This window comes from Thermomyces lanuginosus (genome assembly GCF_041956635.1).
Source record: "Thermomyces lanuginosus strain ATCC 200065 unplaced genomic scaffold VTN49scaffold_32, whole genome shotgun sequence".
In the NCBI taxonomy this organism is placed as follows: Eukaryota; Fungi; Ascomycota; class Eurotiomycetes; order Eurotiales; family Trichocomaceae; genus Thermomyces; species Thermomyces lanuginosus.
Window position 1 is genome coordinate 257,112 of NW_027192366.1, and position 27,940 is coordinate 285,051.

General features: G+C 52.1%; 12 protein-coding genes and 2 non-coding genes across 14 annotated transcripts; 8 read left to right on the forward strand and 6 right to left on the reverse strand.

Annotated features, from left to right (window-relative positions):
- Positions 1-1,211: 1,211 nt before the first annotated feature.
- Positions 1,212-3,925, forward strand: VTN49DRAFT_4849 (uncharacterized protein; the record flags this gene model as incomplete). The annotated part of the gene is made up of 9 exons (XM_069412840.1): positions 1,212-1,320; positions 1,377-1,431; positions 1,493-1,530; positions 1,582-1,759; positions 1,822-2,296; positions 2,354-2,415; positions 2,472-2,891; positions 2,946-3,463; positions 3,528-3,925. The coding sequence occupies 9 exons, from the start codon at positions 1,212-1,214 to the stop codon at positions 3,923-3,925; spliced, it is 2,253 nt and encodes a 750-aa protein (XP_069266768.1).
- Positions 3,926-4,094: 169 nt separating this feature from the next.
- On the reverse strand, positions 4,095-5,315 carry VTN49DRAFT_4850 (uncharacterized protein; the record flags this gene model as incomplete). Its single annotated transcript, XM_069412842.1, has 1 exon — positions 4,095-5,315. The coding sequence occupies one exon, from the start codon at positions 5,313-5,315 to the stop codon at positions 4,095-4,097; it is 1,221 nt and encodes a 406-aa protein (XP_069266769.1).
- A 365-nt stretch (positions 5,316-5,680) lies between these two features.
- VTN49DRAFT_t75 lies at positions 5,681-5,767 on the reverse strand. The gene has a single exon. It is a non-coding gene; the product is annotated as a tRNA-Val (tRNA).
- A 204-nt stretch (positions 5,768-5,971) lies between these two features.
- Positions 5,972-6,045, forward strand: VTN49DRAFT_t70. Its single transcript has one exon. It is a non-coding gene; the product is annotated as a tRNA-Val (tRNA).
- A 597-nt stretch (positions 6,046-6,642) lies between these two features.
- Positions 6,643-7,771, forward strand: VTN49DRAFT_4851 (uncharacterized protein; the record flags this gene model as incomplete). The annotated part of the gene is made up of 3 exons (XM_069412843.1): positions 6,643-6,703; positions 6,822-7,161; positions 7,228-7,771. The coding sequence occupies 3 exons, from the start codon at positions 6,643-6,645 to the stop codon at positions 7,769-7,771; spliced, it is 945 nt and encodes a 314-aa protein (XP_069266770.1).
- Positions 7,772-8,342: 571 nt separating this feature from the next.
- VTN49DRAFT_4852 (uncharacterized protein) lies at positions 8,343-9,563 on the reverse strand (the record flags this gene model as incomplete). The annotated part of the gene is made up of 3 exons (XM_069412844.1): positions 8,343-9,216; positions 9,286-9,354; positions 9,409-9,563. 3 exons carry the CDS (start codon positions 9,561-9,563, stop codon positions 8,343-8,345), a joined length of 1,098 nt encoding a protein of 365 aa, XP_069266771.1.
- Positions 9,564-10,089: 526 nt separating this feature from the next.
- VTN49DRAFT_4853 (uncharacterized protein) lies at positions 10,090-10,648 on the forward strand (the record flags this gene model as incomplete). The annotated part of the gene is made up of 2 exons (XM_069412845.1): positions 10,090-10,249; positions 10,305-10,648. The coding sequence occupies 2 exons, from the start codon at positions 10,090-10,092 to the stop codon at positions 10,646-10,648; spliced, it is 504 nt and encodes a 167-aa protein (XP_069266772.1).
- A 429-nt stretch (positions 10,649-11,077) lies between these two features.
- On the forward strand, positions 11,078-11,496 carry VTN49DRAFT_4854 (uncharacterized protein; the record flags this gene model as incomplete). Its single annotated transcript, XM_069412846.1, has 2 exons — positions 11,078-11,191; positions 11,263-11,496. 2 exons carry the CDS (start codon positions 11,078-11,080, stop codon positions 11,494-11,496), a joined length of 348 nt encoding a protein of 115 aa, XP_069266773.1.
- A 1,636-nt stretch (positions 11,497-13,132) lies between these two features.
- VTN49DRAFT_4855 (uncharacterized protein) lies at positions 13,133-14,762 on the forward strand (the record flags this gene model as incomplete). The annotated part of the gene is made up of 3 exons (XM_069412847.1): positions 13,133-14,476; positions 14,530-14,682; positions 14,733-14,762. The coding sequence occupies 3 exons, from the start codon at positions 13,133-13,135 to the stop codon at positions 14,760-14,762; spliced, it is 1,527 nt and encodes a 508-aa protein (XP_069266774.1).
- Positions 14,763-14,884: 122 nt separating this feature from the next.
- On the reverse strand, positions 14,885-15,288 carry VTN49DRAFT_4856 (uncharacterized protein; the record flags this gene model as incomplete). Its single annotated transcript, XM_069412848.1, has 2 exons — positions 14,885-15,025; positions 15,076-15,288. 2 exons carry the CDS (start codon positions 15,286-15,288, stop codon positions 14,885-14,887), a joined length of 354 nt encoding a protein of 117 aa, XP_069266775.1.
- A 754-nt stretch (positions 15,289-16,042) lies between these two features.
- VTN49DRAFT_4857 (uncharacterized protein) lies at positions 16,043-17,044 on the reverse strand (the record flags this gene model as incomplete). Its single annotated transcript, XM_069412849.1, has 3 exons — positions 16,043-16,366; positions 16,442-16,601; positions 16,659-17,044. The coding sequence occupies 3 exons, from the start codon at positions 17,042-17,044 to the stop codon at positions 16,043-16,045; spliced, it is 870 nt and encodes a 289-aa protein (XP_069266776.1).
- Positions 17,045-21,207: 4,163 nt separating this feature from the next.
- Positions 21,208-23,434, reverse strand: VTN49DRAFT_4858 (uncharacterized protein; the record flags this gene model as incomplete). The annotated part of the gene is made up of 5 exons (XM_069412850.1): positions 21,208-21,450; positions 21,504-22,936; positions 22,989-23,269; positions 23,327-23,366; positions 23,425-23,434. The coding sequence occupies 5 exons, from the start codon at positions 23,432-23,434 to the stop codon at positions 21,208-21,210; spliced, it is 2,007 nt and encodes a 668-aa protein (XP_069266777.1).
- A 238-nt stretch (positions 23,435-23,672) lies between these two features.
- Positions 23,673-24,624, forward strand: VTN49DRAFT_4859 (uncharacterized protein; the record flags this gene model as incomplete). Its single annotated transcript, XM_069412851.1, has 2 exons — positions 23,673-24,128; positions 24,178-24,624. The coding sequence occupies 2 exons, from the start codon at positions 23,673-23,675 to the stop codon at positions 24,622-24,624; spliced, it is 903 nt and encodes a 300-aa protein (XP_069266778.1).
- A 778-nt stretch (positions 24,625-25,402) lies between these two features.
- VTN49DRAFT_4860 (uncharacterized protein) lies at positions 25,403-27,841 on the forward strand (the record flags this gene model as incomplete). The annotated part of the gene is made up of 6 exons (XM_069412853.1): positions 25,403-25,506; positions 25,572-25,587; positions 25,653-25,755; positions 25,811-26,044; positions 26,100-27,153; positions 27,208-27,841. The coding sequence occupies 6 exons, from the start codon at positions 25,403-25,405 to the stop codon at positions 27,839-27,841; spliced, it is 2,145 nt and encodes a 714-aa protein (XP_069266779.1).
- Between the last annotated feature and the right edge of the window lie 99 nt (positions 27,842-27,940).

The window sequence follows — 27,940 nt, forward strand, 5'->3', positions numbered from 1 at the left end:
ACGACGCTAGCGTTGCTGGGGAACCGAGCTGTTCAGCTTTGAGCCTAGTTCAGGTTCCCATTTCCAAAGTTCGGCTCTAACCAGGGCTGTGGCGTTGTGCTGGCGGTAGACTTGGCTTTAGGCAGTACTGTGTGGCTCAGGAGAGTTGGTACCTGGTTTCTTTTTTTCCCTGTAGAACTCTAACAGCTGTTGCTCTCATTCCCGCTCCTCTCGTTATTGTGGCTAGGAAGATGAGTACGGGTCGAGACGCAGAAGGAATGACTGATCATCGGGCATCGCGCGGTCCATGTCGATAGGCGAGCCCATGCAGCATGCTCTGTGCTGATCACTTGGTGACCTCGGACCGACAATCTATCCAACGTAGGTTATTGAGATCGATCAAGAATGCCAAGAAACCAAGGAAAGGAGGCTGATTTCAGGTGTAAATTTCCTGATCTGGACACAAGGTTTGCACGGGCCAACTCACGCTGAACGTCTATTGGCCAATGGTGGCGGAAGCACAGGCCACGCTGTATCTCCACCAATCGTTCATCCAGGTTCTTTGTTTGACAGGCAGGAAATTGCTCAAAAGAGAAGCGATTTTCCTTCCTGGTTACGAATCATATTGCGGCTGTGGTAAGTGGGGAGGGACTCCGGCCAATGAGAGTCCAGTTGAATTAACCCGTTTAACCTGTTTCGTCCAGCACTCCAAGTTCGGGATCGTCTTCTCTCTTAGCCTCTTCTTGATTTCAAAGAACATCGGTTAGCATAACTTGCATCGAGTCATTCAGCCTAACAAGACTCACTTAGCCAGTCGATCGACTGTGATTATTCCGTACTGAGTAAGGTGGTTAATTCATTACAATCGAGGACTCGGGGGAATGGGCTTGAGCAACGCGGCTCGACGTAAAGCGGTATCTAGACCGCACGACTTCGAGCTGATTTGCCGCTGGATAAACTGCCAAATAACCACTTGCGTTTTACGGTGACATTCAAACGGCGCGGCCCAGGCGCATGGTGTCATTTCCGTCAGTCTGCCGAGCTGAGGCTCGATTTGAAATTTTCGAACGCACTAGCCTGTCAAACAGAGATCGGCCCCAAGGTATCCTTGGCGGATAATGAGTCCTGTCAAAGTGCTCGTACGCAACGCGGGGAAATTTTCTGGCCTTTGAAATGAAATGAAATGTTTATCCCACGCCGGACTGGAAGTGACCTGAATTTCAAGTCCGACAATGTGGGCTCCGCTTGCGGCCGTCGCGCTGCTGACGCGTGCTGCCGCGGCAGCGCCGCCATGGCAGAATCAAGAGGGCATTTCTATGTGCAACTGGGCACAATTTCGAGGTAGAAACTACGCCGTTGTTCGCTTCGCAATGTCCAAAGCTGAGCTTCCATCGCAGCAAATGTCATCCGTGATACTGTATACTTCGACGGCGGATCATTATGGTGGCAAGCGTAAGGGCTTTGCAATCTCTCGATTCCCAAAAAAAGCAGACGCTGAAAGAAAGGATACTAGGCACTACTCCGACGGTTCCAATGATCCCAGAGCAGATGGTGAGCCATTCGTCCGGATGCCGAGCGCTTGATGGCTGATACCCGACTCAGACACCGTAAACACTTTCCTGTATACTTACAACTTCGGAAAGCCGTTCAATCAAAGCAGCAACTTTTCGTCGCTGTTGGGTAGCATATCCAAGACTGGCGGCCTCGCTGCGAACAACATCGCGCCGAACTTCATCGATGGAGTCATGTTTGCAAATGAAGGCGAATTACTACTCTACGGGTGGGTTCCAAAAGCTGGCGTCATGCGCACGTATGAATTAAGCTCTAACCAAATGAACGCAGAGGATTGACGAGAAGAACGGACAGCGCAGATCCGCCAGATGCTGACGAAGTAATAGCATACGAGGCTCATCAATATGGTCCCAAGCGAGCATCTTGGGAACCTGGTTTCGTACGAAAGACCCTCCCGGATGATGTGACTCGGTACATCACAAATGGCGCCGGCGTGTCGGCACCGAGTGAGAACCTCGGTTTCTATTTTAGTGGAATGCGTGGCGAGAACTGGGGTTTGATTCAAAACGGTGATCATTCGGCCAACAGGACGGCGAATACTTTGATCACGGTAGACATGTCTGAGATGAGACACGAGTCCTGGACCAACAATACATTGCCACCAGATATCCTAGGAAGAGCCAATGCAGAACTCGTTTGGGTTCCGGTCGGCGACAGGGGAATCCTGGTCGCGATTGGAGGAGTGGTCAATCCAGAGTCTGTGATATCATCTAGGGGTTTGACGGAGGAGCAAGAAATTGAAAGCGTATGTCTGGCAATTCCATCTTCCGAATCACGATTTCACTAAGCGATGACTGAACAGAACCGAACAAGCCCTACATTCATGGAAAGGGTGGCCGTATACGATATCGCCAACGAGCAGTGGTAGGTCTGCCATCGAGTCCTTTTCCGGTGGTCAGAGATTTGACAACAGAGGCCAGGTTCCTCCAAAACACCACAGGCGATATTCCGCCGCAGTTGACTCTTTTCTGCTCCACTGTTGCTGTAGCAAGCGATAAGTCGTCATTTAATATCTACATCTATGGAGGATATGATGGCATTAGTCCCTTGCATACTCCATCGGATGACGTCTACGTGCTCTCCTTACCCTCTTTCACCTGGATCAAGGTGTACTCGGGCCGATCCACGCATGGCCGCAGCGGGCACAAATGCGTCCAACCCTATCCGGATCAAATGATGGTGCTGGGTGGAATATATAAAGGAAACCCCATGCATTGCCTCGAAGGCGGACTTTTCCAGGTCTTCAATCTGAATACTCTGCGATTCCAGGACTCCTATGATCCAACGGAATGGGATGAGTATTCAGTGCCGGATTTGGTAACCGCTCAAATCGGTGGCGAGTAAGTTGTACCATCAAGAGTATCGTCCGAATTTGCTGACCAACTTGCTCCTAGCGGTCGCGGCGGTGCGACAAAGACGGCACCATCCAGATGGAACGATGATGACCTTGCATCTGTGTTCCGGACAGAATACACCAAAGAGATCCCGACATATTATCCATACAATGCCCAGACTCCGAACACCACGGACACATCTGTCCCTCCAGTCATCACAGTACAATCGAACGGTGGTGGAGGCGGACTGCCGGGATGGGCTGGAGCTGTCATAGGCGTTCTCGTGGGCTTAGCTGTCATCGGAGCCGCCGTTGTTTTCTTCCTGCTATGGCGGCGGCGGCGTAAAGCTCGTCGTAAATCCCTTGTTACGGACTCGAGTCAGACGCGAGGAATCATGAGATGGTTAAGCAAGACCCCATCCCACCTCGATGACGTTGCGAGAACGCACACAGAGGTTACATCGACACAAGGAAACACAGAAGTGGACACTTACGAGAGGGCTACTTCCGACTACATGTCTCCTTCCTCGCCATCGCCTCCCCCAGTCTTCAGGGGACCTCTCCCGCAGGAACTTGACTGTGAGTTTCCAATATTGTATTCAATATACTACAATACCATTCTAACTTTTCCTGCGAAATACAGCGAATATCGCGCATGAGTTGCCGGCCAATGATTCGGACATGTCGAGCTGGGGAGCAGGAATGCAACACGAAACAACACGGCATTCCCGATCCGACTCGGTCCAGTCACAACAATATCAGCGCCATCAACACCGCCCAAGCAACGCCAGCAATTCTATTTCGGAGGTGTCTGACATTCATGAGGCTCCGGTTACCCGTCAACGCCGAATATCCGAATTGGATGGCTCGAGCAGAGCGACTAGTCCCGAACAGCAAGGGCCAGTCTCTCCGCCGCTTTCTCCACCGCTGTCTCCGCCACTTGTCTCTCCAGTGCGGCCGATAATTGACCCTGTACCGGAGACTGATGAGCCAGGCCATGATGGCGGTCGGAATGATACGAGAAGCCACGGTCACGAATAATGAGTGCTTCAGTACATGTGTTGGGTATTTTTATGATCTTGGTTATTAACGAATGTATGTTGGATTGTTATGTTTTGTAGTCACATGAGATATCCCTGAAGAATTTCGATTCCCAGCTTTTCCAAAGCATTCAACAAAGCTTGTACGTACTCTATAGATGCACGAAAATCTATTGATCGGCCACTTTCCCTGACACATCCAAAGTAGATGAAGCAGAGTAGCCCAGACTGAGGCCCATTTTCCTTGGTTCTCCCTCTCCCAAGTCTTCACCTTCCAATTCCAATAATACCCAGTTACCATTCCGTCCTTCCCGCGCGTATCCGCCTTTCCGGGCAGCACGCATCATCTCCTCGCTCGCTCGGGTCCTCTGTCCAGTTTCCGGGTCCCAGATCCAACCTTCCTTGAGCCACATCCACGTGAGGTAGGCACGCAATTCCTTATCCGTGGGGAGCACTCGTTTCCACTCTGGCTCGAAATCGCCGTTGCCTTCCGCTCCGGTTCCCATCCAATCCTTTGCTAGACCTCTCAGCTCGTCGCGGCAGAAAATGCGCCAGCTGTCCAAGGCATACGTGCCCACGCCACGGAGATGCGCAATCTCCCATGCCACGCGTGGATCATCCGCGTCATCGCCGATGACTTCCTCGGCTCCGACGTCATGTCCGTCCCCTTTGCGTGGGTAGTTGATCTTTCGGTATCGTCTGCCTTTTGTGGGAGGCTTTTCAAGCCATGTGCGCGCCAGCTCGACGCATTTCCGCGCTCGTTGGTTCTGAAAGCCCAGACATCGGATCGAGTCGACGACATCTTTAATGCTGGCATTGGCGACAGCCTCGATGGTTGGGTATCGGTCGAAAAAGTTGAACAACACAGGTATCGCAACCCCTCCCCGCGTGCGGTTGAGAAAGATTGTTGCGATCAGCATGCGGAATGGATCATGCGCGAGCTGCTCCTGAACCAACCCAAACGTCGGTGCCGAGATAGGTGGAAAGGGAAGGCAGGATTCGGCTGCCGGAGATTGAGAAGGAGATGGCATCGATTGGAAATAGGGCGATATCCTCGGCATTGGTTTTCTCTTTCTGTTTCGACTGCCATCCTTCTTTTCTCTCTGTGGTGCATATAGCCCGGACGAGGCCGATATATTGAGACAAAATTCCTGATCGTCCAAATCGCTGGGTACGTCACTCAGCGAAGAATCCGATGATAGATCCAAAATAAAACGTTCGATGTCAGGATCGAGCTTTCTCAGTTGCAGTCCTTGCGGCTTTGTTTTGACGATAACACCAGGAGTTTTATGTCCAATTTTGCTTTCTTCAGGCACAACTGCGAAATACTTCGACGTGACCTCATCTTTCGAGGCTGAGCTCAAAGAATCATCGGTGTCTGATGTTCCCATTGTGGGATTTTTGCGTTCCGAAAGGTCTATTTGATGTGGCATGGATGTTGATTCTCACGGATTCTCTCACCCAACAAGTCCAGCCGTGGTCGTTTGTGTTTCGTTGCACAGCGACTCTGTGCTTTCCTTCTGCCAAATGTTGCGTTTCAAACTTATCGCCATTATGTTGACAGTCACTGACCAGACTATTTATGTTGAACCGCAGCGGGTACGCACGCTCGAGCACAGATACGTCCTTGCAAACAGTGATCACGCAGGTACATGTACCACTACACACCGTTGTATGAGGCAAAAAGAAAATGAATTCACTCCCTTCAGCACTCACATTGCGCTTGTCTAGGAGAAAGACAAAAAAGTGAAAGCGATGTCCGCGCCGCGATTCGAACACGGGACCCCATCCGCACTAGAAAAGCCTGTGAAGGATGTGTCATAACCAACTAGACCACGCGGACTCATAGAAAGGGGCCCGATTTTCCGCCCTTGAGCGAGGCAGATGCGGGAGCCAGTAGTTGTATGCATCAGCCAATCATTCTTCATGGAAAGATCGGACCTGGCGCCCCACAATAAACCACCCACGTGATTCACTGTCAGTGGGTCACTGCATTGCAGGTGGGATTTTCTCAAGAGTCAAAAATCGACCCGCACTCTACAACAATGGCTGGTTGGCGTAGTTGGTTATCGCGCCTCGTTAACACCGAGGAGGTCGCCGGATCGAGCCCGGCACCGGTCATTCTTTTTTCCCTTTTTTGGACCCCCGCCTTTTCCGGTCCGTGCGGGCAGGTTGGGTAGCCAATCTCGTTCTTAACCCCAGATGCGTTGATACCGGCCCGTATCATACATGTAAGCCTACCAGAGGCTCCAGATCACACCAGCTTGATAGGAACTGATAGGGTCATAGTTTTACCTGTTGGATGACTGGTAATAGTTCCCCTGACTTTTTATCTTTCGTTTTCGGTCAAAACAATCACTTCAAATTTAATAATGAAGAATCCGATATCCTCACCGCTGTCTTGATGCTCGAATCGATGCTGCCGGTTGGCGTGGCACGATGAGACAAGCTCGGATTGGCAGATGTCGCCGTCCAGTCGAGCGATAAATAACGCAGTCCTTGACCGACCATTTCCTACTCGCCCTACTACAACTCAACCCACATTCTCGAACGACATTGAGCGTTCGAGAGAAGTTCAAACGATTCCATGAGTGCCCGTTGGGTTTCATGAAGCGCATCCGCGCGAGTCAAGCTCTGGAATAGCGTTTGGTTGCCCGATTTCCCAACGGTTGCGAGCTCCCTGTCCGTCTCGTCGCGGCATCAAAACACCGTTAGGAAATGGCAAGATTAAGGAATGGCGTGCATAGTTGGGAGGATGTTATTGCTCAACGGTATCAAAGTATGTGTAGGAATTTCTGCAGCTGTGGTATTCAGGTAGCCCACGGCAAGCAAATGCCTGTCCTTACCGCCATTTCCCATACGTGTTGACTCGCAGTAGCTGTGCTAACTTCGAAAAGGCAACAAACCCTCCTCCCTACCCCGATATATGAGAGTTCGGCATGGAACCGCCAAGGAATCTGGACCGAGAGAGGCCGACATTCGCGCGTCAAATCCCCGTAGCCAGACGGATTGCGCGTTGTTGACCAAGCTGGCCCCAGAGATTAGGCTCATAATATGGAAATATGTGCTGGGGGGTCAGCGGTTACACATAATTCAACGTACCCAGAGACGACTCGGGTGTATCGTCTGCCGAGAACCATGCGAAGTATGCCGAGGTGGCCTGCATCAACCCGTCAAGGATAGCGATCAGTGGCACCCGCAGCATTTGCTGTCGTTACCCTTGACCTGCAAGCAGATGTGAGCTCGGCACCCAAGATTTGACTTCTGGAGTGTATGTGTCATGATATCTCACACTTGACTCAGATACAGAGAGTCGATCTACTTGCTGTACTCGTCAAACACTTTCGAGTTCAGCAATACTTGGACCTTGACATACCTGCTCCCAACAATTCCGGTCGACCAATGGAACGCCATCCGAACAGTGGACCTGAAATGGGCGTTCCCGGGCCACTGGCTTCCCAGCAAAGACTCGGTGAAGTCAGTGTATGTTTCGGCCGGTCGTCAGCAGTGGATCGATACTTGCCACGCCATACGCCGGATGAAAGGCCTAGAAGAATTCACGCTCCATCTCACGGCGAATTGGTTCAGTGAGCCCATCGAGAAGATACCCGCCTTTCTGGAGCCACTCCGCGGCCTAAGCTTGAGCCATTCCCCGAAATCCAGAGGGCGCTGGAAGATCCATCTCCCACCACAGCCGTATTACTACAACGAGATCAACCGGCTCACCGAGATGATGCAGAGAGATGGCCTGGAGTGTGATGTGCTGGCGGCGGAATGTCCCTCCCGACTGGCAGTCGGCTCTACACAGGTCAACACTGCCAGCCGCAAGATGGTTGAGTGGAACTGAGTCGGTCTTCGACGAGATTTTTTTTTCGGGGCCGTCTAGCGAAACAGTTGAGTCGCTTGAGAGGGTTTTAATCATTTGCAACAATACCCAGACAGCATCAGATAGTTTACGTAATAGAAGATTTCTAGACACATTTTGCCCAAAGCTCGTTCTATGTCCTATATAGAGTTTGACCGGCTTCTCCGTATGGAGGCTGACTTCGTAGTAACTAAAATTGTTCAATCTGCGAAACAGGCTACCTCTGGAGTAGGCTGAGACTACGGTAGTAGCGGTTCCGAGCTTGAACATTCATTGCCTCCCTCGCTTGTCAATCTCCCTGCAGCTGACGCGCGAACAGGAAAATCCTAGTTCTAAGAAGCATCAACGAAGGTACGGACCCGATCTTCGTGAATATGGCGCAAGGGTAGCACATATATATATAATTTAGAGGAGTAGCTCCATAGCAATAGTATCCTGATAGCATATGACAGATTATGAATAGATTTCTTTTGATGGATAGCCTCGATAAAGCAAGATAGTAAACAGCCATGTAGAAGAACGGCTCCGAAATGCATCTATCTGAAACACAGTATCATGCTACGGCAACCGCAGACACATAGCTCACCGAGCTATCTGCTACATCCACCGCATCCGAGCTTCTCTCATATCGCAGAAACCGGAACGGACCAATCGGCTTCTCACGTTCTGTGTCACTTGCCTTCCTGAGTTTTGCGGCTTCCTCCATTGCAGCCATGATAACCCCGATCGGGTGACGGCCGCAAACCGTATTGCCTGTGAATCTTAGGGTCTTCAAGAACTGGTCCGTAGTACCGGTCGTAATCGCTCTCATGGTAGCGATATCAACTGCGGAAATGCTATCATAAATCTTCGCCTGCAGAGTGCTCTTCCGTCCGATCGACTGCTGGCACTGGTGGCCCGATACTGCACTAATGGCTTCTTCTGCAGCCTCGATAGTCGTCGGCGGCTGGGGTAGGTACTGATATGACAACGGAAGAGGTGGGGTTTGCACTGGGGCATGGGGCACGTAATACGTGTAGTCAAAGCGACGACCCCAATGGCAAAAGTCAGAGCTGATGATGAATACATTAGACGGGTCGTTGAGGTACGGCGCCAACAACGTCCCGACAACCCGTTCGGTGCTGGCGCTCGTGCTACCCACCATGATCGGCACTAGAGGCGGATACTCTGATGTGGGCCGATCGGGAAACTGGAGCTGTAGACGGCGATGGATATACGGCAGATGGAGTTCCATGCTGTGCTCTCTTTCATCAATGTCGCGGGTCATTGTTCTAAAGTCCCGGGACGATGCCCGCAGCTTCTCAATCACCTCGGTGTCGAGGGGCAGAGGATCGTCCGATAGCGGGGTACTATACGCCGTCACTTCCGGCAATGCGATCGTGGCAAGGGGGTAGTGATGGGAGGGGCCGAGCAGGAAGATCCGCGCACTACATCACCATGAAGTCTCAGTCAGTGAGACCAAAACTATTTGAAATCTTCAGCATCGGGACACTAACGCTTTTGACAAGTCCAATGCCTTGTATGCCCATGCGGCACATGGGCCGGAGTAGGCGTATCCGGCATGTCTGGTCCCGTCAGTTTGGCATCGCAAATGTCGCAATAGCCAGGTTCTGACCTACGGTCCAATGATTATTCTTGCATCACGAACAGGCAGAGGGCCGAGGCCTTCAATCTCATTAGGAACAGCTGCCAGCCATCCATCCAGCTGGGCCGTTAGAACCTCTCTATCATCCTCATACCACGAACCAGCATGAAACGGCCTTCTGACTGTCATTTTCAGTGTCGAAGAGCTAGAGATGAGGTTGAGCCGGCACACAAATGAAAAAAATGACAGATAATTGCCTGATGAGAGCGAAGGACAATGAAGTAAGCGTAAGCGGCTGGTACGGAGGAGCTCCCCGCTCTCACATGTCTCGCGGGGTTTGGAGATTAGGGCCAACCTACTCGATTGAGAATAGTTCAAATTGTTTTCAAAACTGCGGGGAACCGCAATTTGAATTCAGATCGGAGGTATTTGCACTTAGAGGTTCTTGTCTGAATCGGGTTTAGCGGCGACACGGCACGGGAGTGCACCGCGTTGCTCTTTCCAATCACGCGTCGGGGGGTATCTATCACTGTCATGCTCCAAGTTCATAGCTCTCAGAACGCGCGATCATTGCGGGCATGGTTTTGAAGCCCTAGGTTCCAATTGCCGGCGCTTGTTCTTGTACTCGTCAAAGATCCTCTTGTACGAAGCGGTGCTATCATACGGGGCCATTCCGCCATTATTGCGAAGACGAGGCCGTCCATAGTACTACACCATGTCTCTCAAACGGAAGGCCTCCTTTCCTTCAGCCGTTTCCATGGGCATGGGGACATATCCCGATCCTCACGTGTATATCAACGACGTGCCCCGACATCTGAACAGTCGTACCCGGAAGAGATTTCGGGACGATAGGCCTGATGAACAGACAATTTATGGTAAGCAGGTCTCAGAGTCCAAGCTGTCCAGAACGATATCTGACAGGGATTATAGAAAATACATTAAGATTGCTGTTTGCAGCACAGAGGCGACCACAAATGCCTGCGAATGAGGAACCAGGGTCGTCGATGTCACCATCATCATCGGAGCTGGATGAACCAATGGATCCTCGTCAGCAGTCATTATACAAGTACTTCCGTCCCGTTAAACCTCCAGTATCGGAGAGAGATGCAAAACAATCCGCGAATCCTACTTCTTGCCAGTCGATGCTATCCAGCTTTGATCCGCCTTCATCGATAGACTCCGAAAATAGGGGGAGCGAGGCCAGTAGCAGCTCTGGAAGTCCGAGTGACCGGGATGTGCCGATGGATGCTATGATGGATCTAGATGCATCGTGATCGGAGAGTGATATTGCATGGATGTGTTGGGTGGGTGTAACGATCACGTTGCTAAATGATCGGCTGCTATTTTCTGATTCTGGATCTTTTGCATGCTTAGCGAACCGGAGTTTGGGTTCTGGGTTTGAATGCTGCGTCAGGATTTGTTGATCGTGTAAATATCAGCTTTTTTTGGGGATGGAATGGTTTAGTTTTCAAGACGTGGCTCACCATGAGCGTCCGAGCGCACAATGATCAGCCTGATTTCAATAACATCATCGGAAATACCTTAGGCAGAAGTCAAAATTTACGAGAATCCGAGAAATGTACAATTGCAGCTGACCGTGTGTGCGGGGTGGGCTTATCTGCTATCGAACTTGGATAAAAAAGCTCCTCAGGAACACATATTTCGATTTCTTTTCCACCCAACTTTCTGGACTTTCAGTCGCCATGGACACCTCTCGGGAGGAAGTGCGTTATCTACAGTCCCTGCTCGGGCGCACCCTACGAATCCACACGACAGATATGCGCATGTTTGTCGGGATCTTCAAATGCACCGACATGGTTCGTTTCTCGTTCAGCTATCTCTGGTAAAGTTTCGGAGCCGCTGACCACCTCCCGACTTTGCTCGGCAGAATCGCAATGTCATCCTCGCCAACACTCAAGAGTACCGCTATCCGAGCGAATCAGCGGTTCGCGCCGCCATGCAGTCGTCGACGAATCAGAGCCGGGACGTCAAGCTGGATATGACGAGTCGCCTGGTCGGGCTTGTCGTCGTCCCCGGCGAGCACATCACGAAGATAGAGCTGGAAGAGAATCCGTACGAAGTGCGCTCCAGTGCAGCTGGAGCTGGAGGAGTAATCATTTGAGGGCCGCGGACTGACCTGATTTGCAAACTGGGTTCCTTGTCCTTGTCTCTTTTCCCGTTTTTCGACCATGATGATATCAACCACCAGGTTTTCTTCCCGAAAGCCAAGCCAGAGATCCACGTGGGGTCGAGCTCTCAGGCTCCCAGTGTCTGAGACGGGGACTCATGGCAAAACTAAAGCATCGACCACTTTTAAATTTTTTAATGTCCTTCGCACCGGCTTATTCGCTGCCGCTGTGATTCGCCTCCGACGGGGGCTGCCTCTACCAATGACCGATACCCTTCTCGTCCTGGAGCCAGACCTATTACTCTTGCTGGTTGGATCGTCCTCCTACGGCGGTCTGGAACGCGCGGCATCGTATATCACATGGACCGAGATTTCGCGGTGGAGCAGAAGAGGATGGAATTAGAGATTTAGAGTACAACTCCGCATTCTGTACATGGTACTACTGAGTCAATGAGAGCACGCGTACAACCAGCGTGAACTCCAGCTGAAGCAGTGAGATCGGAACATAAGAAATGATCAGCACGAGTCTCTTCCCAGTTGTTTCAGGTTCGATCGGTAGAGGCGCTTGTCAGCCCCGAATGTGCCCTCTGATAGGGCCGCCTGTAGAGACCGACCGAGCCGCTGAAGGGCCGACAAGTATAAAAAACTGGGCAAGCTGCCCTCTGTGCGGGTTTCCGACCCGGCGATGACGTTTTGTGTCGGCTTCGGGCTTAGATAAGCGAAGGCGGCGGAGATTCGGACTTGGGAGAGGCTGCAAAGCCACAGAGCCACAGCGGAAGGTCACGGGATCACCTTATTTGCCGCTCCCCACAGCTTCCAAGCCACCCGGAACGGTGATAGCTTCGGTGATTAGCCAGGTTGCTGACCTGCTATTTAAATTACCATAACGACTGCTGAGATTTCCCTGCAACGGCTGGACGATTCCCCCCCATCGATCTGCCGACGCCGTTGTATGCTGAATCCTGCGTTGCTTCCCTCCCTCTCGACTTGGACGAGCTTTTTTTTCGGCCGGACAATCCGCGGCGCTGGAAGTGCTTGTTTGGAGGTTTGTGCTCCTCCGCTGTCCTCCCATGACGCATTCTTCACCCCGGCCAGTCCCCACCGCTGTACATCGTGCATGTGCCATTCGCTTGGCCTGCTCCGGTTTCCCACTCGGATCGCTTGCTGTCCATGAGCTCTCGGCCAGGCCAGGTGGACTGGCTTATGTCATGGCTGCGAGGTCAGACGAACGCTACAGGGTCGGCTGGGTACATGGGGTAAAGCCTCACATATGGCCGGCCATGGGGAGCATTGCGATTCGGGACCACTGCTTCGGCACGGGACTGGCCTTTTTTAACTCGTTAAACTTCCTCTGGATGCATGTCCTGGGCTAACACTGCTTCGGGTAGTGCAGGTTGTCGTCGGCCCAATCTTGACTTGTCCGCTTCTTGTCCACAATAGAATCCGACTGTGCATTTTAGCGATTTGAAGAAATCGCCATTGCATCCTGAAGCCTTTGGATTTGTTGTTTTGGAGTTTCTCGCCGCTCGTCTCTGCTGGAGATTTGCCACCCGAGACCCCTCTGGATTGAGGCCTCGACAGTCACCTTGTTCGCGCCGAAAACCACATAGTGTCGACTGGAACATCCGCGATGGGTCAGTCCCAGTCTAAAGGCGGAGGTTCCGGCGACACGCTACAGTCTTATCCGTCGTTCTCTCGTTCGGACACCAAGGATTCCATCAGGTCAATTAGGGGCTCCATCCGGTCGAAAATCCCCGGTGGACGGGGAGGCGACAAAAATAGCGATAGCCCTCGTGGGTCCTCTTCCGCGATCAATGATGACAGGTCCGATGCCGCTTCTGTCAGATCGGCAGCTAGCAATCGAGCCGCGTCTCCGGGCCCGGACGACCCAAATTCTCGGAGTGGGACGCCGGAGCCGCCTCCGTCACCCTCGCAGTCCACGTCTCTCAACCGCGGTCACAAGAATATCGATGAGGCAAAGCAGTCGGGGGAGGTAGACCTCGTCTCTGAGGCACCTCCCTCGGGGCCACCCACCACCACCACCCCACAGGCACCGGGAGAATCGATTCTAATCCGCAATGACTCGCAGATGAACCCTGTTCTCCTCGACTTTATCAATTCCGGCTCGAGCGACGCAAATGGGTCGCCCGGAGTGAGCATTGGTGCTCTGAAGTCGATTGACTTGGATGACATGATCTCCCGCCTTCTTGACGCGGGTTACTCGACCAAAATTACCAAGTCTGTCTGCTTGAAGAATGCAGAGATTGTTGCCATCTGTAATGCCGCCCGGGAGCTGTTCCTGTCTCAGCCTGCATTGTTGGAACTGTCGGCTCCGGTCAAAATTGTGGGTGACGTTCACGGTCAATACACCGACTTGATCAGGCTGTTCGAAATGTGCGGCTTCCCGCCTGCTGCCAACTACCTGTTTTTGGGTGACTACGTCGACCGTGGGAAGCAAAGTTTGGAAACGATCCTGCTCCTGCTGTGCTATAAGCTGAAGTATCCGGAAAATTTCTTCCTGCTGCGTGGTAACCATGAATGCGCAAATGTGACGCGTGTCTATGGATTCTATGACGAGTGCAAGCGACGATGCAACATCAAGATTTGGAAGACCTTTGTGGATACATTCAACTGTCTCCCCATCGCGTCGATCGTGGCGGGGAAGATCTTTTGCGTGCATGGCGGACTCTCGCCCAGCCTGTCTCACATGGATGACATTCGAGGCATTGCTCGGCCAACGGACGTCCCGGATTATGGACTGTTGAATGACCTGTTGTGGAGCGACCCCGCGGATATGGAAGAGAATTGGGAACCGAACGAGCGCGGGGTCAGCTACTGCTTTGGCAAAAAGGTCATTATGGACTTTTTGCAGAAGCATGACTTTGACTTGGTGTGTCGGGCACACATGGTGGTGGAAGACGGGTACGAGTTTTTCCAGGACCGGATCCTGGTTACAGTGTTTTCCGCGCCGAACGTGAGTCAGAACTTCCCAGATGTGAGGGATGACAGTGCTGACTGCTGCTCCAGTATTGCGGCGAGTTTGATAATTGGGGGGCGATTATGTCTGTTTCGGCGGAACTGCTGTGCAGTTTCGAGTTACTGAAGCCGTTGGATTCGGCGGCGTTGAAGAATCACATCAAGAAGGGTCGCAATAAGCGAAACAGCATTTTGAACAGCCCTGTAAGTACATACAACCTCGAGATGGATGCGGCACATACTAATGAGTACAGCCTGCTGTTGTATCTGCGCAGAGTTATTAAGCGAGAGTGGATTGAGGCTCTTTCCGACAATGCATATTCTGATCCTTTGATGATGCCGACGGGGTCTGTCTTGGATGCAAGGGAGTTCTGGGCTAATATGCCAACTTTCCCATCCGCAATCATTACCAACGCCGGGGCATATTGACGACTTTGAAGAAAAAAAAAATTAATCGAGCCATCTCATCAAGACTCCAGCTCAGCTGGACGCAAGTCGGACACGATCCAGGCAGATGTGCTCGGTAGAAAACACCTCGCCGGAAGTCCTACATTTTCATCTAATATTCTGCTGCCATCGGCGGCAGTTGGCGGGAACGCCCCTCTTTCTTGGCATATTGTCCTCGATGCAAGTCGAAGACGTGGACGTGCCTGATGCCACGACGTGATGTGTTACGATATAAGGGCCGTCCCTCGGACGGTGTCGGACGGAATAGAGGTTTTTGGTGGTATGACGGGCTTGTTCGCACAAAGACTGATCGGGGCATCTCCTATCTCTTCTACTTTTAGACAGGGTCCTGTACAGAAGCATTCATGGATTGGGTAAACCGTTCTTAGCATGGTATGGCATGTACTACCTTTGAGCATCACGAGCTATCATCAATTGCGTCAATTTCTGGGTCCATCGATTCGTATACCTGCAGTTTGGATGCCACCAGTTTTGATTGTTGAGCTGTTGCCATGGTAGGCAGCTGCGTGAAGGTAGTTTAAATCCAGTTCCATAGTTTATATCAAGAGTCTATCTATAGATGCCCTGGGCTCATGAAAGTTGTTGACGGAAGGCTTGCTGTAAGTCAAAATTATTCAAGGAAAAAAAAAAGTCGAGAATGATACAGCACATTCCTAAGGTTAGGACATGTCTTGACTTAGTTTGGCCAAACCCTAACTAAACTAGCTGCATGAACATCCTGGATTGTTTCTTTGGATCCAATGTTGAATTGCTCAATAACATACTATCATTAAAGATTAAAACCTCGCAACAGAACTTGAGAAGAAAAGGGACATTGATCGTTGCCAAGATCCTGTCTGCTTTCCAAAATCATCGCAAACGTGGACCTAGCGACACCTGATGAGGTTGAGAGAGAAATCGTGAAATAGTCGTGATCAGGGGGAAGAGGGACTAAAATTCTAACACTGCAAAGGGTATCTTGCAAAGAAACCGCCAACAAGCAAAAGCCTCCGCTTGTTCGATCGATCCCCTTCTTTTTTTTTTTTCTTATTTTTCTGTTTTCAATGGATCAATCTGAACACACAATCCCCTCCCGTGTTTCAAGGGATTAATCCATTTACGCGGTCTCCCGCTCGGTCTTAGCCCGACGCTGCTGACGACCCTTCTCCGACCAGGGGAAGTGCGCGACGGGGATGATGAAGAAGCTGTTGCTGCTGTCGGCAATACCGGCCAGAGCGTTGTACCAAGCAAGGAAGGCGGCCAGCAGAGCAAAGAGACCGCCAGCCTTGATGATTTTGGTGTCCGGCGCGTTATCCACCTGGACCACGTGTCCGATGGCCAGCAGCAGGAACGCGATATCCAGGGTCAGGAAGAGCAAGAAGAACGCCACGGTGGAGCGGAGCGTGCAGAGCAGGAGAACGGTGGTGAAAATGAACCAGCCCTACAAGAGTTTAGTCAGTTTCACTGAACTGGTTCCTTGTGAGTCTACGGGAAAAAAAAAAAAAAAAAAACATACAAACAAGTACAGGCCCAGGGCGTCATTCAACATCTTAGAAGAGGGGTATGCGGCCGCAATTTCGAAGCCGCCAGGAGTAAGGATGATGGCGAACGAGATCCAGAAACCACCATAAGACGACAGAGCAGTAGCACCGAAAGTGTTGCCAACAGCCATTTCCCTGACCACCATGTTAGCCTTGCTCCATGATAAACTACTATAATTAGGGTATACATACCACATGCCCGCCAGCAATTGCACCAGACCACCGTATCCGAACGCCAGACCAATGACAATGTTGGAGACAGTAATGTCTCGAGCTCCCATGTTGATGCAACCCAGCACGAACGTGGTCAGCGCGAAAGCGCACAGACCCAGCGGAGCCGGGTTGGCAAACTTGCGCTTCTCCACGGGCGGGTAGAGACCCGGTTGGAATTCACCACCGAAGGCCGGCAGCGGCCGCTCAGCGGTGTTGACCTGGGCCAGAGGACCATACCCAAAGCGAGCCGCCGCCCGCGCAACCTCTTCCTCTTCCCGCGACATTTGAGGGACAACGCGAGAACCGTTGGCGTTCTCGTTGCCCTCCGGCTTGGCGTTGGTGGAATTGGTATCGGTCGCCGACATTGTGATGGTGTGTGAATGAACTGGCTTTCTGAAGCTCTGATTAGCTCCTGTCAGCTTATATGGGAATTGTGTGGACGCAATGGGAAAAAGGCACGCAAGTGGCAAACCAGCCTCGACCAGAGAACCTCCTGTTCAAAGTTCTAATCGGGCCGCTGGTCCTTTTATGCGCGCAGGGATCTTCAGGAGATGGGAGGGTGGTAATAAAAAAAAAATTGAAACTTGAAACTGATGCCGCGAACGGGGGGCTCTTACCAACTATCACAGACCGTCCGAGAACTGAGGGATTGGGCAGAACGACGGCAAATGAGGCAGATCCTACGGCAGAAAACTCAACGGGGGGGTTGGTGAGATGCTATTATACTAGCAGCAGGTCCTCAGCTACCCCGGACGACCGGGGATGGATCCCATCGTCTGTGACAATGCTACCAATCATTCACACACGGAGTCACGGCAGTGTATCGCGGGAACACGGCATGGATCCAGTCGTGAATCCATCCATCGACAATTTCTCCGTCGATAGCTCCATCTCACTAGCTCCAGTACCTAGGCGAGGACTAGTTGCTGTACGCCAAACCGAATTCTACAGGAGGCTTCCCAAGTGATGACCGGGATATTAAGATCGGTCGAGGACCTGAGAGACTCCGCTGGGTCGTCTAGCCCATGGGGAGGTGGATGGCTCGCGGATATGATTGGTCAAGGACAAACGGAAGACCACTGCAATTCCATAGAACAAGCTCGTTTTGCCTCTGGCACATTATTTTCCATGAACAGCAAGCACTTTTGGGGGTTCTTCTGTTGGATGCAGGGCCGGGGGGACCGCGAGGGCCCTGATTTGTTGAGGATGGGCTCGGCCATTCGGGGTTGGTCTGGGGTACGGTTGGTGGGCAAAAGACTAACGCCGCCGCCTTTCTTTTTTTTTTGGCAGACGAAGCGGGCACCCGAAGTGGGCGCGCGCCCATCGTCGGCCTGGCGTTACGGAGGACAACAGAAACCGAACCGAGAGAGGGTCCAGTCACATTTGCGACTCAAAAACCAGGCCAAGAACGCTCCAGCAACGCGCCGATCTGGCAACGATCGCTGTGCCGCAGTGCGAGGTGCTCCCGGTGAGTTCTCGATCGGACCGTCTTTCAAGGGGCTTGTACTGGTCCTAGTCTAGAGCGCCTCGACGGACTTCTCCTGACGCGCAATCCTCGCAATCGTCTGGTTGTATCAGGGATGAGGAAAACGAGGTCCCAGTCCTTCAGCCTTTTTCAGGGTGGGTGGTAATACCAGCAAGGTTTGTGATAGGCCGATGACGTCGCCAACACGGACCCTGTTCCTCCGTACCCTGGCATCATCCCAAGCATTACAGACTCCGTACGGCTAAGCCTACCTAAGCAACGACGCCGTCGAGCGGTGGAGACTGGGGAAAGTTGTCGATTCGGGCTTTCGGTCACCTAGGTTAGGCTCTGTTGTGTGCTAGCTCGAATGGGGAAGTACCAATATCGTAAAGCCAGTTGTTGCCTCGACCCATCTACTACTGGCTGGGCAGGCGGATCGCTGTCTTTTTTTTTTTTCCCTAGAATCTCATAGCAATCATCAGAAGCCATTGACGCGAACGATGGCCGGGGATCCGGATGTCAGAATGAGGCACCATGGCTTGGCAGCCGTTCGGCCAAGTGTCGAAACTATTGATTCTTCTCGTAGCTAGCCTATGCTCAAGCCGTAGTCGTTCGAATATTGTGGATTGTGTATGGACTGTCAGACAGAGCATGTCCGGCTAAAGTTGCAGGCAGATTTTCCCTCCGGGTAAATAACCTAGTTACATAGATAGGTTCGTTATGATTTGTAATTACATGCATCGGAAGCCTGCAGCTTATTTGGACAGCTCCAGGAGCTTCATGTTGGAACTCCGTCCGAGTCACTGAGCAGAGCATGATCTATTTTTCTCTACAACGATTCTCTTCCATGAGAATAACGTCCTTGTTGATACCCCTGATTCAGCTTGATTACTTGATCTCTTCTCCTTAATATACGTAGATTGTGGCCTCTCGGAGTAGATTACTGGCGCGGCTGCGCCCGATCCAGATGTTTCAAGTCGGCCAGGGTAGTACTAAGCGCGGTAGTTGAGCCAGGGACGAACTTGCAAGTCTTCCTTTTTTTTTTTTTTCTTTTTTATTGTTTTCCCTCTTCATCGAGGGTCGCAATCCTTCGCCGGCGGCGCGGAGCTCCCCGTACGTGACCAACTGATTGACTGTTCTCTCAACTTCGCTGCAGTGAAGAGCACATTTCATCACAGCCAGAATTTTTTTTTTGCGCCGAACAGCACCTGGACTGGCCGGCCACTAGGTTCTTCGGAGTTACGGAATCACGTGGATTAGTTAAGTTAGAAGCAGCAGCCACAAACAGTCAGAACCAGAAAGTTCTGTTCTTCAAAGTTCAAGCATGACCCAGCAGATCATTGTTTTGGAATGCCGAGGCCGCCCAGCCTTAAGTCACGTGGCTTGCAAAATCTCCGACTTTTTGACATCTGCAAGCGTTTTCTGCATGGACAACAGGGCAAACCATGGTCTAGAGTCGTATGCAGCTCACACAACGTGGACGTGCAGGGCACGGTGACCTTGTTTTCCAGCAAGATATATGTGTGTTGCGCGGCATCATCGTATCCGCGAGTTCCGATTTCTCACTGACTTACGCCAGTTGTCGGTTTCCAGCAGACCGCTTTTGCCTTGCAAACAAGGTTTAAGGTTAGCCACATTGAGTTTTGTGTGGAATTTCTGGAATGCGAACACCAAAGTTTAAATTCCCCTCCGTCTCAGCTAAACTCTAAAGGAAGTTTTGAGGCGGACTTAAACGAGACACTATCTGCTGCTGCTTTTTTTTTCAGCAAGCTCCGCTCAACCGAATGAAATTCCATTAATCCATCTCCACAAGCCAAGATCATCAGGGTCTGCTGCAACGTAAGGCATTGGGGCCAAGAGTCGCTTAGGCTCTTAGCCATTGAGGCTCACTGGTCAGACATGGCACAAAACGACGAATGGGCTGATCATCGAGGTGGAATTATTGAAAATCTCGAAGCTGCTCGAAACATGACCTACCTAGGTTAACTAATCAACGTCTATGCACCGAGGATAATCCGGCCAATGCACGCAGATACACAAGATGGATCGTCGTTGAATTGATCTGTAACCCCGCATCAGAGGACCGAAAGATGAGGCCTGCCACGCGTTCATCATCTTATGCAAAAAGTCTTGTCGAGTAGAAAGGAATCTGGGGTTGCTTGGCCAGTTTGGTTCGTTCGTTGAGTCGTGTCATGTTTTTTTGTTGATGGATGTCCACCACGTCGCTTCTACTTTCCAGGCACGATGACCGATGGAGTCATGTAAAACTGGAGTTTTTTTTTTTTGCGAATACGATACCATTATGGATCCAAGCATCAACGATGCAAAGGCTCCGCTTCTCCATCAGAGAGTCAGAGGCCCATCAGATGTTTCGTGATGATTTTACTCTGGGATCTAGACGTGCCGACGTAGGCTTCCAAGAGTTCAACGAGCTCGGGTTGATAGGCGCAGTAAACATTGGCTTGCGTCATGATGACTCGAGTCCTTGGTAAATCAGCCTATGCGGAATACTCTCTAGGTTCTGTCAAGTAGATTAAAATAGGCTGAGCTCGCAGCGATGGAAAACGTGTATGGATCGAATGATTTTACACTCAAATTGTAACTCATACCAAGTGCCATATCCGTCTTAGAGCTCTAACTCTTCATGATGATCTTGAGGCTGTGCCGCGCCGAAGAATTGCCTAATCATTGGGTTTCATGTACGAGTATTGTACGAGTTACCCCGGATCCTGTTACTGAGTTGTCGATCTTGTCTGATGCTGTCTCTGATCGGCTAAACCTAGGCGTTAGTAGTGTTTCCTCACCCCATGGATTATCATGCACAATTGTAGTCATGGGAAGCAAAGCGGTGTCCGCCAATGTTACCAATGGAGTGGTGCTATGGCTAAAGCACAGTGGTCGGCCCCCATACTCTGTTAATCCCATGGAAAAAGACATCGTTCATGACCAGGAACGGAGTACTCATATCCAATCGGCTCGTTCACATTACATCAAAACCGATTTACAGGTCATTCTCGGGTATGTATGTACATTGCAGATTGCAGGTCGATCAGGTGGGAGGTCCTATCTCTCCAGCTGCTGGAGGGTCTTTTCGAGCTGTTGATTGAAGGCCTTGACCTGATTGAGGAGTCCGCCTTGAGCGCCGGGGCTTGCCGAACTAACGGTGTCGGACACGCTGCGCACGAGAAACTCGAGCCCCGCGATTGGATTGCCCTGATCGTCGCTCTCTTCATCGGTGCTGCGCACGGAATTGCGGTCAAGAGCCAGCTCGAGGTTATGCAGAGCGTTGTTGATCGCGTTACGCGACTGGAATACCCGAGTTAGCACGTCGTAATCCGTAGCGTTGGGATGTAGATTACCATCTTCGCGCTCTCCTCCTCCTGATGTTTGCGCCGAACTGCATCCATGCGCACTCCAATCTCCTGTCTCTGCTTCCGAATCTCCAGTAGCCGGTTGCGCAACTCGCCCACTTCCCTCTTCGCCTTCTTAAGCTTTACGCCCAGCGCGAAGTTGCTGTCCAGCAGCTCGCTGAGCTCTAGTAAGCGGTTGCTCAGTTCAACCCCGTAGGCTTCCACGGCTTTGCGCTTGCGGATCCATTCCGCCCGTCGCTGCTGGTTGGATTCGTTGGCGATGCCATTGTTCAGAGCAGTCACAGTCTTCTCCAGCGTCTCACGGCAGATTTGATTGAGAACATCGGCCGGATTCACCCCGTTGCGACTTGGGAACTTGGCGTTCCTCCTTTCCGCTGCCAGCTCGTCGGACGACTCGTCAGCTGAATCTGAGGGCACATCGGAGTCGTCCGGTTCTAGCGCCCGGATATTTGTAAGACGATGTACAGTGACAGCAACGGTGTGTCCACGCTGGCGCGGCTCTTCGCCATCGCGCACTTCACTCTCATCGTCGGCTTCGACCTCACGTTGACGAGGCCTGGCCCTATTTTTGTTTTTAGCTCCGGGTGGTCTACCCCGGCGTTTGGGCGTCTCGGAAACAGTGGTTGTTTCGGCCTGAACCTGGGACGTCTCCTCGTCCTGCTCAGGCTCTGGCGTCGGCTCTTGTTCTGGTTCGGTAGAGCCCTCCTCCTGCTCCGACTCTCTTGTCGGAGGTGTCTGGAGGCGATCCGCCCTCGAATCTTCCATTCGTCGAGATGCCTTTTGCCTCTGTTTTCTCCTGTCTTTCTTGGACATAACAGCAATGGGCTCTTCAGCCTCTCTGCTGATGCTTTCGTTCCTATTCGAACGAGGTTCATCAGGATCGGGCTCTCGACTGGGAACGATGCTTGCTTGTTGGTCTTGCTCGGTCTCTGCGTCAGCAACGCCCCTCGGTAGTATTCGAGTCCTTTGTTGTGTCCGGCTCTCAGCTTGCGTAGACCCCGCCCCTAGTTGAGGCCATTGTATATGCGACTCGTCTATCAATTGCCGAGTCGGTGAGCTCGTAGGTTCCAACTCTTCCCTTCCGCTAAATTGTCTATTTCGTGGAGGAGTCGGCGACGGTTGCCGAGGTTCCGGCGTCCTCTCAGTCTCTCTGGCAGCACTGGCTACAGCCGATTCATTGGTCACTTCCTCATCGCCAGCTACCGGGGTGCCTGGAAGACCGGAAGCAACACGAGGAGGAGTAGCTTCACGTCCCAATTGCTCCGCTGTAGGACTTCTTCCATCTACAGCGGGAACCCCGCTCCTTTGGGTTGAAGGCTCCTGTTGTGAGGGTGGGCTGCGAATCGCGAGCGTCGCACTCGGTGGATTCTCGGCCTCATCGTGTGTCTCTGGAGGACTACTCTCGATTGCCCTAGTGGTACCTAGTCAAATCAGCCACGTGCAGATAATTCGTAAGAGAGCTGATTGACGAACTGATTTTTCGGCGCTTTCGCCTCGGGAGTTCCTCGCGATCTTCCACCGGAATGTCGAAAGTAGAGGGTCGCTCAGGAAATCGATTCCGTGACCGTGGGCTTCTTGACGGGGGTCTTTGGTCGGTTTGCGACACGTCTGCCGCGGTCGCTGAATCTTGTGCTTGATGAACTGTACTCGGGGCCGGTTCAGGTTGCGCCTCAGAACGGGGTAACTCCGGCTGAACAGGCTCAACCGGAAAACCAAAGGAAAGACCGAAATCGACATTCTTGACCTTGTGCGTCCTTGAAGGAGTGGTCAGTGACGGCGTCCAAGTTGTGCGGGGAATCGTCTCGTCTTACCCAGCGCCACGCTGGCGCATCTGCAGGCGCTCCTCCCGAGCTACATAGCGAGTTAGTTTGCGACCAAAGTCCGTGGTTTTGCTAGCAGAAATACTCACTGGAAGCCATGGTGTATCGTAGACGCTCCGAAGAGGAGCTCGACGCGCACGACGCGAAATGCTGACCGCAGCCAACCGGGCCGAGTCTATCGCGGAGCGCGGGACTATTCCAAAATTAGTTTAGCGTATTTACGGAATTTGGTGGTTTCCGCTACATCATGCCTGTCTGCCGCCCGTGAGATGAACGCGATTTTATCTTGTGTATGCCATTGATTGACTGAATTCAGTGCTTAACAGCATTCAGCACAATGGGCTGGTTCTGGGGCAACTCGGGTCAGAAAGACCCAACAAAGCAACTCGATCCCGAACTACGAGAATATCTGGAGAAAGAGTCTCCCGCTCGGTATACCCCGACAGATGCTGTCGGATCCTCACAACCGACCACCGGCGCAGAGTCCCAGGCGCGAAAGTCGGTACCTGCGGAGTCGCTTTTCCCGGATGGCCGATACGCGCATCTTTGGAAAAACTATAAGCCGCTCGCCGAAACGGAAGACTTGTCGCAACAGCAGTCTGAGATGGTGATTCAAAAAGTCAAGCAACGGAAAGACGCTGTCCATCAGGCTGCTTTAGAGAACTGCGCGCTAGAGCACGAAGCCTTGACCAAGTGCTTCTCCAAAGGCGATTGGTGGTCGGTAGCCAAGTCTCGAGCAACAATATGTGCTGAGGAGAACCGGAAATTCTCACGATGCTACACGACGCAGGCGGTAGGTTCTCTGGACAATCTTTGCCGTGGATGTATGCTGATAATTACAGAAATTCCTACAAGCACTTGGATATGCTGCAGCGTTCGAATGGGACGAGGAGCGAGAAGAGCGAATTCAAATGCATGCCGACAAACTCTATCACCAGATGCTGGATTATGAGAAACGAGTCGAGGAGGCCAAGAAGGCCGGTGTCGAGCCGCCGCCTTTGACCTCTCTATTCAACCCGGATGCCAAACCGATCTCGGCGACGGATAAAACGGTCATCCCAGGCGGGGAGCAGCTTCCCGAAGGGTACAAACCATCGAAGCCTCTTGAGGAAATGACACCGCACGAACGGGAATTAGAGATCCGTTCCTTCAAGGCGGATATGGAGCAGCAAAAGCTCTATGCCGACATGGCGGCTCCCTATATCAAGGCACACGAAGAGGCGCGGGCCAAGACACGGCAGCGTATCATGAGCTGGTTTGGGGAGACAATTGGAAAGTGGTTTTCGTAGATCTGGTGTATTAGGCTGGTACGAGTACTGTACTTTGCATGCTTGATTGTTTCGGGATTATGAGCAGCGGATCGGCGAAGAGGCGTTTGGATTGTCTATCAATGGCCTGGATATCCCTTGATTTATCATGATTCTATGCACGTATATGTTGCAATTGCTCAATTGCAGCTCACCGAGTTTTTTGATGCTAGCCTGGCCAGGGAGGAGCGCCTCTGAGGCTCAGGCCTTCTCAATGGCACATGTGACAGGTCACATTTCCCTCTGCGGTAGGTCAATGCTAAGTTACCGTAGTTACTGTAATGTCCGGTAATGTACGCTTGTTCTTTCCCTCAAAGGCAGCAAATTAGGGTTGGGCGGTTTGAAAATACGCGTCTCGTGATTCGTTTGACCAGCGCGCGCTCCTCCGCGAATCCGTGTCCACTCGAAGAGCTTCTACATATCTGCACACATCACGGTACGAGTACACCGGCAGGTTAGCTTCTGCAGCCCCTAGTCTTGCGCCTTGATTCACATTTGCACCCGTTAAAGGCCCATGCGGTCTGTCCTCTTTCATCCCCCGACTCATCGATGTCGAAGCGTGAACTACCTTTGTTAGATGACTAAGCATCGTCACCCTGGGCGTCTCGAGTCTGCCATTGTTAGTCCACGCTCCATTGAACGCCGGTTCGCCGTTCAATCTGGCGGTTTCTCAAATATCTTTCCTCTGCGAGATCATTTCTGTCTGCATTGATACCGTGGCTTGGTGCTTCGCAGGGCGCCGTCCACTAACGCTAGCGGAATGAAAGCGACCCCGTTGCTCATCGCCTGGCACAATGACAATGCCCCCATTTATTCAGTGCATTTTGATCCTCATGGCAAGGGCCGACTAGCAACGGCCGGGAAGTATGTTGGAGATTTGTCCCCATGCTGCCGCATCTGGTACGAGTGCTAACGGACTCGACCTGTAGTGATAACAATGTCCGAGTACGGCTCCCGTTCCCCAATCCCATCCGGTGATGTCCTGTTCATGCTCTGATGATCATGGCTAGCTCTGGAGAGTCGAAGGAACTGGTGACGAGCGCAAGGTGACCTACCTGAGCACTCTGGTCAAGCACACCCAGGCCGTCAATGTGGTCCGCTTTTCCCCGAAAGGTACACCCTCCAGTCGGGCCCTAGATAGCGAATAAACAATAGCTGAGCAATGCAGGCGAAATGCTGGCCTCGGCCGGTGATGATGGGAATGTTTTGCTTTGGGTGCCCTCGGAGCTCCAGACCACAGGACTCGGCGAGGAACATGCGGACGACAAGGAGACATGGCGTGTCAAGCACATGTGCAGGTCGTCAGGCGCGGAAATATACGATCTAGCGTGGTCTCCAGATGGCGTCTTTATCATTACCGGGAGTATGGATAACATTGCTCGGATCTACAATGCACAGACAGGTTCGCACTCCTCGGTGTGATTTCGCTGCTTGTATATTGTTCTAATTCTGTTCAGGGCAAATGGTCCGGCAAATTGCCGAGCATTCTCATTACGTTCAAGGTGTTGCTTGGGATCCGCTGAATGAATTCGTTGCAACTCAATCGTCAGATCGAAGTGTTCACATCTACAGCCTCAAGACCAAGGATGGCCAGTTCTCGTTGACAACACATCAAAAGATCTCAAAGATGGATCTCCCGGCTCGGCGAATACCGTCGAGCAGTCCTGCTCCTGATCCAGCACGTTCCCAGCCGGGGACCGGCGGTTCCTCCGCTCACATTGCGTCACCCGCTCCGTCCACGCCAGGTACACCCAGGACAATGAATCTGCCGATGGATCCTCCTCCTGTAACCCATAGTAGACGGTCATCGTTTGGGTCATCTCCTTCCATTCGGCGCTCCGCATCGCCAGCCCCGTCGCTGCCGCTGCCAGCTGTGAAGCCCATGGAGGTGTCATCTCCGAGCCTTACTGGGGGGTTGGGTGCCAGAAATGCAAACCTCTATGCAAATGAAACATTCACATCCTTCTTCCGCCGTCTTACCTTTGCACCTGATGGCAGTTTGCTCTTCACTCCAGCGGGACAGTACAAATCGACCCACGTCTCTCCCACCGACTCTTCCAAGACGATCGAGGAAGTGGTCAACACTGTTTACATATATACCCGCGCGGGCTTCAGCAAGCCGCCAATCGCTCATCTCCCCGGTCATAAGAAGCCGTCGGTTGCCGTCAGATGCTCACCAGTTTACTATACCTTGCGATCTGGGACGCGTCCTACCAGTCACATCACTCTGGACACATCTGGCGGAGATTCTTTCCACTCGTTACCGGAACCAGTGGTCAGTGCTTCCTCAAACGTGACGAGCCATCCTTCAACTCCAAGTGATGCGTCCAAGCCGCAGTCATCATCGAAAGGGGAGGCGGAACCATCTCCTACTCCCGCCTTTGCCCTTCCTTACCGGATAGTGTATGCTGTTGCGACGCAAGATGCGGTATTTGTGTATGATACACAGCAACAAACGCCGTTATGTGTCGTGAGCAATCTACATTTTGCCACGTTTACAGACTTGACATGGTGAGCATACCATTTTCTTCGAGAGGAAACAACCCATTGCTGACGATATGATAGGTCTACGGATGGACTTACCCTCATCATGAGTTCTTCGGATGGCTTTTGCTCGACTCTAGCATTTTCTGCGGGAGAATTGGGCCAGCCATACGTGCCATCTGCTACTGCTCCGCAGGGACAGGCTACTGGGGCAGACGCACAGTCGACGACGCAGGCCTCGCCCAGACCGACACCTGCGCAGCCCGCATCCCCTGCAGTCCCCAAAACGTCAAGCTCGACACCGGCTCGGCAGAGCGTCGGGCGGTCTGGCAGCAGTGAAAACGAAGTGGTCAATAACCCGACCCCCATCATGGGATCCGTCCCGCTCGTTACGGCGACCAACTCCGCTCAGCCGCAGACACTGCCTCTGACCACACCGCCTGAGACGCCGCTGCAGGCTGGCGTGTCACATAGCACGGCCAGCTCCGTCAGCAGCGTTCTCGGCAAGCGAGACCTCGCGGGGATGGCCAGTGAATCCGAAAAGGAGGATGCAAAAGGAGAAGAAACTCGGAACAACAGCAAAGAGCAAGAGTCTTCTGGATCCCAGCAGCAGCAGCAACAACAGCAACAACAACCAGAACAACAACAACAACAACAGCAACCAACGAAAAAGAGGCGGATCGCGCCAACTTTGATATCCGGCCCTCCCTCATAGCATGTGATGGGATCCCAGCGGTGCAACGAGCCCGAGCCAGGCTGCTTTCATTGATGTAACGTGACCCAAGACGCTAAGTGAGGTATATGTCTCTGTCTC